The 17,579-nt window shown below is 40.4% G+C and overlaps 1 protein-coding gene across 1 annotated transcript in view; it reads left to right on the top strand.

Annotated features, from left to right (window-relative positions):
- Window positions 1-574: 574 nt before the first annotated feature.
- The window catches only part of NSFL1C (NSFL1 cofactor), a 36,939-nt gene continuing 19,934 nt past the window's right edge, over window positions 575-17,579 (top strand). The window contains exons 1-5 of the mRNA XM_001367629.5: window positions 575-955; window positions 2,609-2,706; window positions 11,453-11,527; window positions 14,460-14,625; window positions 16,405-16,497. Coding sequence (XP_001367666.3) covers window positions 590-955; window positions 2,609-2,706; window positions 11,453-11,527; window positions 14,460-14,625; window positions 16,405-16,497 — 798 coding nt within the window. The 5' untranslated portion in view covers window positions 575-589. The remainder of the gene's footprint in view (window positions 956-2,608; window positions 2,707-11,452; window positions 11,528-14,459; window positions 14,626-16,404; window positions 16,498-17,579) is intronic.

Here is a 17,579-nt window from a genome sequence, read left to right as displayed (position 1 = left end):
GTGGGAAGGGCATGCTTTCCACACTGACTTTGGGGCATATCTCAGGGGATGGGAGGGGGAGAGGGGTACAGCCGCCTCCCTTCAGGTTCTGATTTTAAGATAAGTGAGATTCGCCCCAAATAACCTGACTAAAGAAATAATGGGCCATTAAACTTGTGCTCATCTTCACTGGTTCTGGACTTTTCAATAATTATCACTTCATTTCAACATTTTAATGGTTTGTGAGCACAGTGAGTCTTACTATTGATAGTCCAGGAAGAGACCTAGTCACTAAACCTATTCATGCCAAGCAACTGTTTGATAAGGATTTCCTCAGTCTGGCTCCTGCCCCCTTCCCCCATCCCCACCCCGCCCCGCCCCGCCATCACCCATAGAAATGTTCCTTATGAGAAAGGGGAAAGTTAATAATGCATTCAGTTTCTGAGCTGTAAATCTAATCCATTCGGCTCATTTTACAGATGGGGAAACTGAGTTCAGGTGTGTGTGTCCTGTTACACAAAATCGTAGACGGGGCAACGGGCGGCATGCCTGAGCTCTCCAAAGTCGATTCCAGCTTGAACGGCCTTATGATGCGGAGATACTGCCGCGGATGACGAGGGATGCGGTAGCCAAGCCCACCTTGGCCTTCAGTGCTCCAACACAGGTCACGAGACTGCGGCTACCGCCGGCGACCCACCAGGGGGCGCCGGGAGGTCCGAGTGGCAGCGGGCGTTTCCTGCACGGAGGGCATTGTGTGGGACACCGCACGTGGGCCAGGACGAGAGGGGGCGGGGCTGCGGCCGGAACGCCGCGGCGGGGGCGGGGGCAAGCGCGGTGCCGGCCGGAGCGGTTTGGGCGGCGCACCAGGGGCAAGATGGCGGAGCGACAGGAGGCGCTGAGGGAGTTCGTGGCTGTGACCGGGGCCGAGGAGGACCGGGCCCGCTTTTTCCTCGAATCAGCTGGATGGGACCTGCAGGTAGCAGCGGGATTAGCACGAGCGGGTGGGTGGGCGAGCGGAACCGGGGCTGGGGCGGGCAGAAGGGAGGGAGAGGCCGCAGCGGCCGAAGCGCAGAGTCATCCGGGGCTGGGGGAGGCCGGGCCGGGTGGAGGTGGGGCGGAATGGGGGCGGGGACCCTCGGCTCCGGTCCCAGGCCCCGCCCTCATCTTCGCCCCCCATCCTCCGCCAGGAGCCCTGCCCGAGCCCGCCCAGGGCTAGCGTCTCCCGGGGAGACGGCGGGACGCGCCTGCCCGCGGGAGGGTTTCTCTGGGCTTGGCCTCCGCCTAGGGACGAGCAGGCCAGACCCAGCCCCAAGACATGCGAACACGCCCTGGCACGGCCTTGGAGACGCTGTGTGCATGTGCATGTGTGTGTGTTTGACCACAACATGGAGGGAGTCTGACCCTTGCACGAGTGGGCAGAGGCACATACATATGCTGTCACTGCAGGGGCACACACATAGATGGACCCACAAGTAAAGCCCACCCCAGGCGGCCCACGCAGATGCTGACACACCGAGACACTGACCATCACTGACAACATATACAAGCAGAGACAGGCCGAAAGACTGATTGACACTTCCCTTGGACCCTGACTTTCTCTTTGAGACATCAAGGCTGTTTCTACGCCCATAATTATAACTCATATGTCTGCAGTGCTTTAAAGTTTACCAATCAATTTGCATGTAACAGGCCTATGAAGGAGGTAGTACAAGGTTTATCTCCTTACAAATGAAAAAACTGAGGTTAACCAAGGTTATAACCTGCATAGGTTCATACAACTAATAAATGGCAAATTGAACTCACATCTCACAATCTAAGTCTGAGACCACTGTTCAGACTCCTATTTGTGATGCTTCTCCACTCTAGTGCTCCCCAGTGCCTCTATCCAACCTTCCTTTCGTTCCCCACCTTACCCCTTACCTCCTTTTCAAGAAGCCTGAAACCAGTTTCTAGGGCTGTATTTTTTCAGATAAATACAAAACTAGGCTCCTAGAAGCAGACCCAGACATCCTGATTTATCTACTCCATAAGCACATCCCTAGCCCTAGCTGAGTTCAGAAGCTTTACCTCAGTAGCCTCTCCTCTCCCCATCCAGTTCAAGACTTCTTCACTCTTTTCTACCTTTCTTGGTAACTGAATTTCCCAATAAAGAAATACTACATTTCCCTCCAGGGAATAGTTAGTGGGAAGATCTGGCCCAGTTTAAATACTCATTTAGGGCAGTTCTTAAATTACCCTGAGCTAAAACCCACCCTCTACCTTGATGAACTTGGTTATCATAGAATGCAATACTTTTAAGTTTGATCTGGACCAGCTACTACCCCCATTGTCTTCTGCATAATTTTCTTCCCTTTAGTCATGATTGATTAGAATTTGTGTTTGGGGTAATAGGAAAACTGGCTTTGCTTGGACAAAACTTAGGGACTCTCACAGGTGGTTGAGATCTCAGAAGCCATGTATCTAGCCTTTTTCAGAAGAGAAAACTTTGAAGCTACATAGTCTCTTCAGATTCTGTGCTACCAGAATATAAACTGCCATTCTGGTGTTTCCTTGTTACACACAGGCAAATGAAATGAAAATATCAGGTAAATGAAGAAATGTTTCTAAGGGGCCAGTGATTCTCTTTCAGATTGCCTTGGCCAGCTTTTATGAGGATGGAGGTGATGAAGACCTTGTTTCACTTTCCCAACCAGCACCCAGTTCAGTGTCCAGAGGCACAGCTCCCAGGTAAGGACTGGATTCTAATCTTATAAATCCACTCTGAATGATTTCCGTTTTGCAGGGCTTTCCATTGTGTTCCTCTTAAGTCTTAAGTTTCTCATCCTAGTATCAAAGACTCTTCCAGAACCTACTTGCAGCCATATCTAGCCTTTCTCTCTTAGGCAAACCCTGTGCCTCAGATACAGATAGACAATACTATTTGCCTTTCTTTAATATGTCCTGAGTTTTTCCTTTTCTTTCAAGCTGCTTTTCTTTTCCAGGAGGCTTTTACCACCATAAACTACTCCTTTCCTGTCCCCTCCACTAAACAGATGCATGTTCACTGCTGCCTGTTGAAATCTTACCCCTTCTTCAAATCCTAACTCCCCTGACAATTCCTTCATGCCATCTTGGCAGTCCTCAGCATGCAGGTGGGATCTTTGGGTATTTTTATGGACCATATCATTTTGCCTTCTCTTATTTAATGATCTTCATATATGATGTGGGGAAAATGACAGAATATAGTGTGGACCTGAATTACAGAGGTACAATGTGGTACAATGCATAGATATCAGGTAGTAGTAGTAGTCTCTTGGTAACCAAGGATGATGATTCTTTGTGCATTTTCATCTATGATAGATGAGTGTGCACAAAAACACTTGTGCATGAAGGAGATTTAAGTGGAAAAGTCGATGCACAGAGACAGTCCCACTTTCTCGGCATTGGAAGCCTGGGTCCAGTGGCATGAAAAGTCGTTACACCTGGAGACTTCCTCAGCTGCATTGGATGGCCATGTTGTCTTTTGTGCTCCAACACAGCCTAAGCACTCCACAGTGCTTTGCTGCGTCGCCCTCTCAGGACCTAGAGTCAAAAAATTCAAATTATGCCTCATATACTTAATAGCAGTGTGATTCTAAGCATGTCATTTAATATCTCAGCCTTAATTTTCATCCAAAAGGGGAAAATAGCATCTGCCTATCACTAAGGGTTTTTGTGATTATCAAAAGAGATGTTTAAAACTCTTCACAAAACCTTAATGTGCTATATAACTGCTAGCTATTATTACTGTTCTTTTCATAGGCTTTAAAAATGTTTTATCCCTTTATCCATATTGGAGTCACTGATAGAGGATAAGAACAAAAAAATCTAGAAGATGAACTTGAAATCAGATAAGAAAAACCCTAATCTACATGGGATTTTTCATATTATACATTTCTTTTAAATGTATTTATGACTGAATTCAGAAAGGTTTAAGTAGTCAGGCTCTGCCATTATAAACATTAGAGATATTAAATCCCTTATCATAGGAAGTGTTCAAACAAAGACTGAATGAGGTAACATGCTACACAGGGAATTTTTGTATTGCCAGCAGAGGACAATTTCTAAGTTCCTTTCTACTTTTTATTTCTCTTAAAGTGTGGTGTCCTTATATAGGACCATACATAGGGTATCTGGGATCAGGTTAAAGTGACTATTAAGAGCAACTGTATTTGTAGCCAGAGAATATGTGTGCAGAAAGGAGATGCTCCAGGCATTCATTCCCTTTCAATTGACATAGGGGGCCAGATTTATGAACTAACTATTCAAATATTTTGAAGTCACTAGTTAGCAGTGATGCTTTTGTCCATATCTACTATCTCTTGAGGCCAGTGTTCAATAACCTGGTCCCTAAAAAAAGCACACAGATAGAATGATTTATGAATACCTCTAGCCTTCCTAAAAGGAAGAGAAAGAAATGAAATAGGTATGTAGTACCTACTATGTGCCAGACCTTGTGCTAAGTGCTTTTAAAAATATTATTTGATTCTTCCGTCTTTGAGAGTTAAGAACTATTATTATCCCCATTTTACTCCAGTTGACAAAACTAAGGCAAGAGATTAAATGACTTCTCCCCCCCAGGGAACACAACTAGTTAATGGTGTCAGGATAGATTTGAACTCAGGTCTTCTGAAACTTAATCACCATTTGAGAAACATAGGCATTTCCAGTAGCTGTTTCTGCTGTGATTGTATTCATTGCTGCTCACTAGTATATATTTTTAACAGAAAATAATGCATTTTTCTTTAAATTCTTAGCTCTATATGTAGAGATAAAGTATCTATTTGCTCAGAGTGAGTCAGTGGACAGATATGGACACACATACTCTCTGTCTTTCTTTTTCTGTGTCTCTTGTTTCTGTCTCTGTCTGGGTCTCTCTCCCCCCTTCCCGTCCCCTTCTTTCTTCTCTTACCCACCCCCCCAATCTCTTATTGTCAATTTTACCACACTCTTAGGAAACCCAGGTTTCTTTTACTGCCCTTCACTTCTGCCCATTACTTCCTACTTCCAAGGAAGAGAGAACTAATTCAAAATAAACTACTAGCAAAAGTTATGTTTAAACATCACCATTAGCATTGTTGTAATACCTAGGAATCTGCCCTGTACTACTGCTGCCCATGTCTTCCCACTTCCAGAGGAGAATTGGGTAACCAGGTAGTCTGGGTGGAAATTAATCAAGGCATATTTTGGCACAACATGAGGAAGGACGTCTTAACAATCAGAGGATGGTTGATCACTTGCCCAGGACACTATTGAAAAATAGGGAAATGACCCCTGCTGTCCCTTCTGACTCTTAAGATTCTTTATGTACAAAGTTGTTAACACTTAACCATATACAAAACACTGCCTTCTGTAGGTCTGGAATGTTAATTTGGAACACATTTATTAAGTAAGCACTTACTATGTGCAAAATATTGTGCTTAGTAGGTGCTGAGACTGTTAGAAGGGAAATAATTAGAACAAAGTGAACATAAAATGTAGAGAAAGTTATGAGACCACGGAGAGGGCAAAGTCAATTTCTTTGTGGTCCAAGGTTAACCAGAATGTAGAGTATAGAAGATGTGTAGAAGTAGAGGATGGTAGACATTAAACCTTGAAAGAGGGAACTTCAGAACAGATGTGGAGTACTGGATTCTATTCCAAGCTTAGAGAACAACATGAACAGAGGCAGAAGATTGGAAATGGAGAGTCATCTAGTTTGGCTGGAACACGGAGTACATGAAGGGGAGTACAAGTAAGGCTTATCTTGCAGTAATAACAGGTCTTCTGACATTGCTCTTTTTTTTAGGGTGCCCAGCATGTTAGGATCAAAGCCTTAGTGCCTTATAACTAACCTCAAATAAAATCTGGTTTGGAAATATCAGAGAGTTTCTGAATTCAAGTCAGGGGGTTCCGATCATCCTTACAAGTAGGGATTATTTCATTTTGGGTACGTGTATCCCCAGCAAATAGCATAGTCCTTGGCACATAGACAATTAAAAAATACTTATTGATTGATTCTATTATTTCTGTATTCAGTCAGTTCTTCTGTCTTGTCCATTGTCTCTGTTGTCATTGGCCTTCTAATTAGCCCGTCAGCCTCTAATACTTCATCTGCATGGCTACCAGATTTATCTTCCATTTCTTTGAGTATTTCTTTACCCTGCCTAAAAAACAATGCTATTTATCTTCAAACTAAAGTTCAAGTTCTTCAATATGGTTTTTAAGGCCTTCTACAAGTTGCCCTCAACTGAAATATTTATTCTAAACCTGCTGAAAGGTATTGCTGAGTTCAAATTCAACAAAAATCTAGTCATACTAATGTACAAGGCACTATGGTTGGTTCTGGGAATACAAAGCTAAAAACATTATGTGGTCCCTGATATGTACGATTCAAGATAGAATATTTTGGGAATTTGAGGAGGGAGAGACTTAAGAAAAGGCATAGGAGTGACCTGTAAGAATGTAGAGCCAGAAGATGACTTGAAGTTGGTATATGAAGGCTGTCTGCAATCAATTCCTCTACCTCATTTCCTCTCAACTTTCTTCTTAACTCTTTGTAGTCTGGCTTCTAGCCTCATCATTCAACTGAAACTGCTCTCTTCAAAGTTACCAATGATCTCTTAACTACCAAATCTAATGGTCTTTTTTCTCAGTCTTCAATTCTTAACCTTTCTACAGCCTTTGATGCTTTGATCCTTCTCTTTATGCTGTCATCTGTAGGTTTTCTTGACATGGCTCTTTCCTGGTTCTCCTGTCAGGCTATTCCTTCTCTGATTGCTTTGCTCCATCTTCATCTAGGTCGTGCCTGCTAACCTTGGATGTCTCCTGACATTCTGTTCTGGTTCCTCATCTTCCTCTATGCTATTCCACTTATTGGTCATATCAATTCCTATGGATTTAACTATCATTTTCTTTGCAGATGATACTCAAATTTATTTGTCTATCCCTAACCTCTCTCTCCTGGCCATATCTACAGCTGCCTATTGGACATCTCAAACTAAACATTCCCTTACCATCTTAAATTCCATATAATCAAGACTTAATTAATTGTCTTTTTCTCTAAATTCTCCCCTACCTTCCTCTTCCAGGAGGGTACCATCATCCTTCCAGTCTCCCTAGGCTCAAAACCTAAGTGGCATCCCCAATTTCTTTCTCTCTCACTTCCCACATCATATCCAGTTAATCTCTGAACCTCTTTCTACCTTCATAATATATATATCTCTCCTGTGACATCTCTCCTCTGATATTCCCACCTGTTGTTTTCCCTGCCTGTAGTCTCTGTTTCAGTTGCTCCACCACATTAACCTATCAAACTTATCTTCCTAAAGTCTGACCATGTCACACCTTCTGTCCCCATCCCCCATTCAAGTCAACTCCATAACCTCCCTATCATCTCCAAGATCAACTTTAAAATCCTTTCTTTGGCTTTCAGAGCTCTTCACAATTGTCCCCTTTCCATCTTTCCAATATATATCTTCCCTTTTTACTCCAGTGACATTGGCCTAATTGCTGTTCCTCTCTTAAGGTACCCCATCTATTAACTTCATACATTTTTGCTTCCTGTCTCCAATGCTTAGAATGTTCTCACTCCTTAGCTCCACATCCTGGCTTCTTTCAAGTTTCATCTTCTATAAAAAGCCTTTCCCCATCCTTAATTTAGTGCCTCCCCTCTGAGGTAAATTCCAATTTATCTTGTATGTATCCTGTTTGTTCTTAGCTGTTTTCAGATTGTCTCCCTACTTAGACTAGTAGCTGCTTGAGAGCAGGAACTGGTTTTTTGGCCCTTCTTAGCACTCCAGTGCTTTAGCATAGTGCCTGACACATAGTAAATGTTTAATATATGCTAAATTAAAAGAAAAGGAAGTTTTCTAGTATTGAGGTTTGTTAGAAATTAATATATGTGAAAGAAAGTAACATGAAATAAATTTGGAAAACTAGATTAGAGACAGATTGTAAGCTAAATGCTAGGTCAGGGAGTTTGTATTTTGACTTCTTGGCAGTAAGAAACCATTTCTGAGCAGGGAAAATGACATCAACAGATGAATATAAAAAAATACTATAAAGTATGAATTAAAGAGGGAAGGACTAGAAGCAGTGAAACCAATCTGGAAGTGTAGGGTATTGGCAATTTGAAAGGATTGATGTTGTAGACATAAAATCAGCAAGACATCTCTGGGCAACAGATTGAATACTGAAGGGGAAGAGTGAGGGATAGAAAAATGAAAAATGATACTGATGTTTTAAGTCTGAGAAGGGTTGGTAATGATAATAGAAATACCAAAAGTGGGAGGAAGATGGGATTTTTGTTGACAACATTGACTTGTAGGTTGCATTTGAGTTACTTCAGTTGAAGATAGCAACATTTGGAGATTTGTTTGCAAAGGCTTAAAGTTCAAGAAAAAGACAACTATATACATTTGATTAGGAATCATCTGCATAGCAAGCAATGATTGAGTTTGCTAGAATGAGTGATGTCAGGGGAAGCAATGTGAGGGAAAGAGAGAAGAAATGAACCTTAGCAGATACTTAAGGGTAGTAGGAGATTGATGAACTAGGAGAACCTGGAAAGAGAAATGTCACAAGCTAAGGTAAGAATTAATCACAAGTTAAGATAAGAGGTAGTCCCGAGTTGTTAGGGATCAAAAGATATGTATGAGAAATATGTGTAAGAAAAGACCTTTGGATTTAGTCATTTGGAGGTTATTGGTGAATTTTGAGAGAACCTTTTCAAGTACAGTGCTTGGGTTGCAATCCAAGATTGCAAGAGTTTCAAAGTAAATAATGATGAATTATATGAAGCAAATGGAAATCACTTATTTTTTCTAGTTTCAAGTTAATATAGCTTGATAACTCAAGGACATAGTGGCATTGGGGAAGGAGCCAGTAGTTAAGAGTGAAGGCTGATTTTCTGTTCATTTTTAAATGGATACTCTTTTTTTTAGACTCTTGATAAAAACTGTCTTCTTTAGGAATGAACTTAGGGACAGAGACCATTGGCCAAAGTAAATAGTTCTGAGAGAAAGAGATTATTTGGAAGATTTGTTCAGTCTTTTGAAGAAGATTTGAGTTTGAAATCTAATAAAACTTCCAAATCATGAAATTTGTTAATAAAATTTCTTTCTCATGAAAAGTCATAAATCATCATTGAAACCAGTTTGAACTGTCTTGGATGCAAGTTCTAGGGAACTCAGCCAGCCCTGGCAGGGAGTTGACTTGCTGACTCAGGCTATCATTGCCCTGTTATTTCTAGGGGGATGGAACTTCAGAGATTTCTGTCACCCAATTGTCCTCTTTGTTATGGTGTTTGTTTTTTCCCTCCCTCCCCCCTCTAATTCATCTTGAGATTAGTTTCTAGTGACACAATTCCTTCCTCTGTATCTAACCTCCCTGGTCTGCATGTTTTTTTCTTTTCCTGTGTTACAATGAAACTGATTTTTTTTTCTTTTTTCTAAGATACCAAGGAAAGATAGTCTTTATCTGTAACTTGGCTATCTGAGAATCTCAGAGCAGTATTTGAGGACAGGTTTGTAGGAAGTAGTAGGAAAACTGCACCAGAATTATAGAAAGTAAATTAACCCATATCATGATTAGTCAGTTTGATTTTGTGTAGATTAATAGTATTGTATAGTATATTTTGAAAGATATGAATGAGTCCAGCAGACTAGGAGTAAATTATTTACCTAGTATAGACTCAGCTTTTATAAGTGCTTTAAAGTAAGGCTGCCTGTTTAAAAGGAGCAGCATTCCTCCTCAGAATAGTACTACTTTGGTTTTCTGATATATCCCTTGAGGAGAAAAATATAATATTGTTTTGAACTTTACCTTTTGTTGACAAAGACAACTCTTGGGTGAGGCAATTCCCTTTACTTGAGTAGTAGCTACCCTTTTTAAAAAATTTAAACCCTTACCTCCTGCCTTAGAATCAATACTATGTATTGGTTCCAAGGCAGAAGAATAGTAAGGGCTAGGCAATGGGGGTTAAGTGAATTGCCCAGGGTCACACAGCTAGGGAGTGTCTGAGGCCATATTTGAACGTCTCCAGGCCTGGCTCTCAATCCACTGAGCCACCTAGGGGAGCCACCCAGCTGCCCCCAGTAGCTACCCTTAAAGCAAATTATAGTCTTAGAGGGTTGCCTAGAACCGTAATGGCAAACTCAGATCGAAATGGAGACCACTAAACTATTCGAGGACCCCTGCAGGCTGTATTTTAACTTGGAAAACCCACATATTATTATCCATATTTTATTGTATTTTTACTTATTTTCTTAAACTTTTCCCAATTATGTTTTAATCTGGTTTGGGCAGGCAGTGTTGTAGGCTACTTGTGTTTGACATTTCTGGACTAGAGGACTAAGAGATTAAGTATGTCAGGGGTGAAATTTGAACTCATGTCTTCCTGGTCTCAAAGGCAACTCTCTACTCACTGTAGCATACTGCCTCTTTGAGCAGACCCTAGATATTATTAACACATGGACACATTACCCAAAAGTGTCATCAGATACTTCCATTGTACCTCTCAGAAGAAACATGTAGCACAAAGAGCACTGGATTGGAAGTCATTCTGAGTCCCAGCCTTTTTTCACTTATGAGTTAGGTGACTGTGGACAAGTAATTTAATCTATCTGAGCCTCATCTGTAAAATGAGGATAATAATTCTTGAACTATCTATCTCATAGAGGATTGTGAAGAAAATGCTTTGTAAATGTGAGTAGCTGCTCCTGTTATTTTTAGTAATGATATTAACTAAAAGTAGAGGCTCTAGAACAGGAGTTAACTCACACTCATACTCACTCTCACTCTTCCCCATACCCCCAGTACCTTCTTTCACGGTCTAGTAAAGCCTATTGGCTTCTTATTAGGAGAACATTTTTAAATAGGGGAACAAAGGAAACTAATTAAATCATGGAATAAGAAATTAATGGGAGGGGGCAGCCAAGTGGCTTAGTGGATAGAAAGCCAGGCCTGGAGGTGGAAGTTCCTGGGTTCAAATCTGATCTCAAGATGATTCCTTGCTCTGTGATTCTGGGCAAGTTACTTAACTCCTCTTGCCTAGACCTTATTGCTCTTCTACACAGTAGTGATACTGATATGAAAGATAAGAGTTTTTTAAGAAGAAAGAAAGAAATTAAATGGGAATTTTGAGGGAGTTTTGCATAAGCCACAGACAACAGAAAAAGTTTAGAAACTTAGAAATGCATACTTAACCCAAAATTTATGATAAAGTACTGTAAATGCTCCATGAAAGAAAAAATTCAGACTTCTCTGGTAAAAAGGGAATGTCAAAAAATTTTGCACAAATTTTTCAGTTCACCGGGATGTTGTGTCCCTAATTCTCACAATATAAAAAGGATAGCTGTATAGAGATATAAAATTTTCAAAGTTTTTTTAAAAAGCTTATAGACTTCAAGAACCCACTCCTGCTCTAAAAGTTCTTTGATCCAGAAAATAATTTTATTCCCTTTTGATTCTCCAGTGACAACAGGGTGACATCATTCAGAGACCTTGTTCATGCCCAAGAAGATGATGAAGATGATGAAGAGGGTCAGAGGTGAGTGAGTCTTCATTAAAATATGCTGTCAATCCTTCAGAAAAGTACACACTTGCACTGTGAGACCTACAGTTAATAGAGTCCCATTGATATATTCACCAAGTAATCCAGGTAATTATCATTCATTATGTTAAATAATCCCTCTTAGTGTCTTCTGAACAAACTCCTATGCCAGTGAAAGTCCATTGTTGTTTCAAATTGGTCACAATCTGTTTCTCAGATAAGGTTCTGAAATAATTTTATAAGGGATCCCATAGCTTTTTTCTTCCTACTTTATTTATCATTTCTGACAGAGACAATGTTTTAGAGGGGGCAATTCTGTAGAAACAATAAGAAAAGAAAGAAGAAACAAGAGGCTAGATAGAGAAAGGGAGGCATTTAGCCACCATCCTGAATCACATTATAGTTGGGGGTTAGGATCAGCAGTGTTATTACAAAGCACTGTTAATTGCAGTACCATTAAACAAAGTATTCCTGTCTTTGAATTCAACAGCAGTGAGCTGATCAGATCTCCTTTTATATATTCTGGTTTGTTCATTTATTCAATAAACTCTAACCATCTACTCCATGCAGAGAGCACTCTTCCTACATAGGAGAGAATACAATATGGTAGCCATTAACGGAAATATTCTAACACCATGGTTACTACTTAATTGAAAAGTAAAGTGAAAAATCATAGCTTTAGATCTGGAAGGGACTTTAGAGTGAACTCCCAATTTGACAAGTGAAGAAACTGAGATGATGGGGGTGGGGGGGAGGTGGATTAAATGACTTGGGCAAGGTTATACAGGTAACAGATGAAAAGCTAGGATCATATAGGATTTCTTATCATTCACATTGTGATCTACAATTTAATTGGAAAATTACAACTTCTTGGGGATGGATGGGACCTTAGGGATTTAGAACTCTCTTGGTTAACCTTCTTCCTTTTAGAGATTAGGAAATGATGGGAGAAATACTTGTTTGAGATCAGATACTTAGTAAGTAGTATTGGGACTAAAACCTGGGACTCCTGCCTCTAGCACTTTTCCCACAAGTTATTAAATCTGCTTTAGAACCTTCCTGTATAACATGGTGGGATTGAAAGAACATTCAATTTTGAGGCAGAAGGCTTCTTTTTCTTATCCCCAGTCTTGTACTTAATACTTGTGGGACTTTGAGCAAGTCATGTAACTTCCCTAGCCACAATTTGGTTAGCTACCAGTTGAGGGAGTTTGAACTAGATTACTTCCAAAGCAGTCTCATCAGCCATAAATCCTTCGGTCTTTCCTTTTAGAGATAGGTATTGGAATCTGCTATCTAATTGGTGGAGGAAAGTCCCCAAGAGTAACTGCCTATGCCTTCAGTTTAGCCCTTCTTCTGAAGCTTCTCATGTCAGAAAGTTGTTCTGGGAGCCAGAGTACTGAGAGATCCAGTGACTTCCCTAAAGGCATGTATGTGTTAGAAGGGGATCTGTGTCAGAAGGGTATTAACCTGCCTATTGAGGCCAGCTCTCTATTATTCCATGTTCCATCTTAGGGGACTTTAGGTTAATAAGTGAGCATTTATTCTAAGGACTTTGAGGTCTTGTGAGTTGAAAGTACATTAATTTCTGAGATCTACTTTTCCATTCCCCCAGTCCACTTCCATATAGTATACCTTCCCCAACCACCAACCCATCAATACTCTGATCCTGATACCTGCCATGTAACCTCAGTATTTCACATTGGAAATGAAGTTGGTGCTTTTGTCTTAATCTGGATGAGAGCTTTGGCCTCACATCCTCACCACCAAAGGAACAAATCAAAGAAATAATTTAACATTTCAGGTTACCAAAGGCAGAAACTGATTTTCGTAGCTGCCTATTTTTGAGCTATTGACAGAGTCACAGTGGAACAGGACATAGGATTGAAATGAGCTCTGGCTATTGGCAGGCTGGCAACTTTACTTTCTAGGCCATGGCCCAAGGTAATGCCCTTATTAATGTTGTATATTATATTTATTCTTTGTTGTTATTTTATCCCCTTCCTTAACTATGAACTCTTTGAGGTCAAGAATCACATATGAGCCTTATTGCTTCCAATGCCTAGCATGGTGCTCTGTATACTAAAATCATTTGACAAATGTTCATTGTATTATAAATAGCAAAAGAGACCCTTATTCATTGAAAAACCCTAATCAGAAAAGTGTATGAATTATCCATGCTTATCACTGTCTTTGAGAATGAAGTAAATAAAATTAGGATCTGCCCTCAATCTTACTGATCCCTCCTTTTTGTAACATCCTATGTCCATATTGGTAAGAGCCAGGGACTGAAGTTTATAAAATAATATATTACTATGTAATTTCTCTGAGCCTTGGTTTCTTCATCTATAAACTGGGGATATTTGTTCTTCAGAGTTGTTGCAAGGATGAAAATGAAATAACCCTAGATTACCAGTTTATTGAAAGCAAAACTTGCATTTATTCATCTTTCTATCTCCCTTAGCACCTACCCCAAGGCTCTCTCCCCCATGGTTTATTTGTTGAATTTGTAGCATATTTTGCTTCATACTTTAGCATTACTAGTATAAAGCTGTTAAAGTTGATTCTGAATCTAATTCCCAACAGTTGTTTGGTTCCCAAAATACTAACTTCCCCACTAACTCAAACCTGTAGCTATATCCTGGAAAGTTTCTGATCAAATGAATAAGTAAATAATAGCTTCCATTGCATAGTAATGATTGAGAGACACTTTCCATACATTGTTCATAATTGCCTTATAAGCTAGGGAGGAAAGGGGTTAATATTCCCATTTTAGAAACTTGAGGTTTAAAGAAGTAAAGGAAGTTGTCCAGTCACACAGCTAGTAAGTGTTAGAATTGGGACTCAGAGCCAGGTCTGTTGATTTCACGCCCAGTTCATGATCTAATAATCCCAAACCTTCAATGTCAGAGGCCTTTCTTCTGTGCAGGTTTTACGCTGGAGGCTCAGAGAGAAGTGGACAACAGATTGTTGGCCCCCCAAGAAAGAAAAGCCCTAATGAGTTGGTGGAAGATCTCTTCAAAGGTGCCAAGGAACATGGAGCAGTTGCTGTCGATCGAATGGCCAAGAGCCCTGGCGAGACTAGCAAGCCAAAAGTGAGAAGGAGGGGTCATGCTTGCTTCCTGTTTGCATTGATGTTTCCATTTGTAAAGGAGGAGCCCTTCATGATAATAACTATCACTAATCTCATGTTGCGAGACTGCAGAGCGCTCTATGTCCCTCATTTCACTTGATTCTCACAACAGTCCCCTGTAGGAAGCTACAGACTGGTCATCTAAGCCCTAGTTTTCAGATGAGGAAATGAGAGGCTCAGAAAGATGATTTAACTTCCCAAGTGATGATTTCCACCCCAGAAGTAACTTTTCAGGTCAGCTAGGTAACAGTAGATAGAATGCTAGGCCTGTTCCAGGGTTCAAATCTGGTCTCAGACACTTTCTAGCTGTGTGACCCTAGCCAGACAAGTCACTTAATCCCCATTGTCTAGCCCTTGCCACTCTTTTATCTTAGAATTGATACTGAGAGAAAATAAGGGTTTTTTAAAAGGATAACTATTTTCTCTTTGTTTCTAATGGTTAGGATTGTCCCTTTGTTGAAAACGATTACAGTCTTTTTCATGTAAGAGAAGAACATTAAGACATCAAGTCAATAAGCATTTATTAAGCACCTTTTCTGTGCCAGGCACTGTGTTAAGCATTGGTGATACAAAGGCAGGCCAAAAAATTGTCTCTGTTCTTAGGAGCTCACAATCTAATGAAACAACTTGCAAACAACTGTACAAAAAAGCTATATACAGCTCCTAGTCTAAAATGCATTGGTTTAAAATCACATAATTGGAAGAGAGCTTAAATAGTTTATAGTTCAACTCTCTCCCCTAATAAAAGAATCTTTTCTACAACCCATATCATGTGACCACCTAGACTGTTTAAACGGGTAAGATGATATAATGGAGCACTGATTTTGGAGTCAGGACCTGGATATGAAACCTGGTCTTGCTATTTTTTTTTTATTGTAGAAAACTTTGATCAGAATTTTAGGAATGAATAAATAGGCAATGTTTATGTACCCAGCTTAGTCATTCCCCACAACCTATCCAGGGAAGGCAGCAAACAGCTTCAGTTCTAGCAGACAGGGAGCTAGGAAGAAATCCACTCACTTATGGCAAAAACCTCTTGGTTAGATCATTGTCCAGTTTATTGTGTTGACTCATGAACACAGTGTACTCCTCTTGGTTTCCCTTGAGGTAATGAGGGCTCCACAGGCAGGCAGTATTTTCTCGCACAATACCTGCTACGTTTCTTATTCAGTAATCAGAAATCATCCACTCTATCTGAGTTGAACTTGGGGACCACTGAAGTTCTGCCTGCTGCTTGCTGATTTGAAATCCAGCTTAGCTTCTGTCTGTCCATTTACCCCCAGGAAGAGGTAAAAAGGCTCCTGGTCTTACTATTTAATCTTTTCAACCTTAGGGCTAGTAATTAAACCTCTATGGATTTTAGTTTCTTTATCTGTAACATGAAGAGATTGAACTGGGTGATAACTCATCTTGCTCTTAAGTTCTAAGTCCTTTGATTCTGTGACCTTAAGTTCCTGAAAAGCCATTTCTTCATTAAAATCAACATCTGTTGTCAGACAACTCTAATTGTTATAAAGTTCTTCCTTAGATCTTCCTTCTTTAACTTCTTATTGGATCCAGTTCTTTCTCTGGTCGAATAAATCTAATTTCCCATCTCCATGACAGCCCTTCTAATATTGAAGACATTTTTCATGTTATTTCTAAATCATTCTTGTTAATAAAATCCCAGCCATTGTTTAAGACCCAAAAGTAGTTGTTCATAATTTCTACCTTGCTCATTTTGATTGTCCATCTCTTACAGCCATTTGCAGGGGGTGGATACCGTCTTGGGGCAGCCCCAGAGGAGGAGTCTGCCTATGTAGCAGGAGAAAGGCGATCATATTCTGGCCAAGACGTGAGTATCCTCTTACCTCTGGAGGGACACTCCTAAATATGTTCTTTTATTAGAAGGAGGCTGTCTCCTGCTTAAAGACCTCTATGGGCAAATCACAGTAGGGTAGGGGAAAGCTTTTTTTAGGATTATTGAATGAATATTAATAATGGAATAAAAATTTCCAACAGCTCATTTTTAACTTGTCTGACTGAGTCATTTGAGGACTAGGGCTGAAAAGTTGAAATGGATGGAAGAAAGAGGATATTGAATGAATTTGCATGGAAGGAGCACAGAACAGGAGAAATGAACATTAAACATTTTTAAAACACTTAGTATATACCAGGCACATTGCTGAGTGCTAAGGATATAAAGACAGAAGTGAAACATTTCTATCCTTGGGGTGTTTGTTCACAATTTAACTGGGAGAAACAGCATGTACATATGTACAGCTGTGGAAATGAAGAAGGGTCTCATAGAAAGTGGCACCTAAGGCACAGTGGATAGAACTTCAGGCCTGGAGTTGGAAGGACCTGGATTCAAATGTTGCCTTAGATACTTCCTAGCTATTTGACCCTGGGCAAGTCATTTTAACCCCAAATGCCTAGCTCTTGCCACTCTTCTGTCTTAAAATTGATACTTACATGGAAGATAACGATTTTTGGAAGAAAACAAGTAGTACCTAGGCCCAGCTTCAAAGGAAATTAGGGATTTCAGGGGCCCAGGGAGAAGAGGAAGTGTCCTTCTGACAGGTCTGGAACCTGGCCTATGCAAAGGCACATCGAGGGGAAATGGAGAAGAATGGAGGAGGCAGGTTTGGCTATAATATGTTGTTTGTGGAGGACAGCTGGTAAGGAATGAGACTTTAAGGAGAGACTTGAGTCAAGGAGACTAATTTGGAGACAATAATTCAAATGAAAGATGAGGGCCTAAAGAATAGGGGTTACTATAAGTGGAGAGAGACAAACAGATAGGAGAGATGTGGTAATAATAGCTAGTACTTACATATTACTTTTCAAGTTTGCAAAGTATTTTACATAATTATCATTTAATTGTCACAATTACTCTGGGAAGTAGTTCTTATTATCTCCATTTTATAGATGAGG

The sequence above is a fragment of the Monodelphis domestica genome, chromosome 1, assembly GCF_027887165.1.
Source record: "Monodelphis domestica isolate mMonDom1 chromosome 1, mMonDom1.pri, whole genome shotgun sequence".
NCBI classification, from domain to species: domain Eukaryota; kingdom Metazoa; phylum Chordata; class Mammalia; order Didelphimorphia; family Didelphidae; genus Monodelphis; species Monodelphis domestica.
The sequence above is the reverse complement of the archived record's forward strand: the minus strand, read 5'-3'. Positions and strand labels throughout refer to the sequence as shown.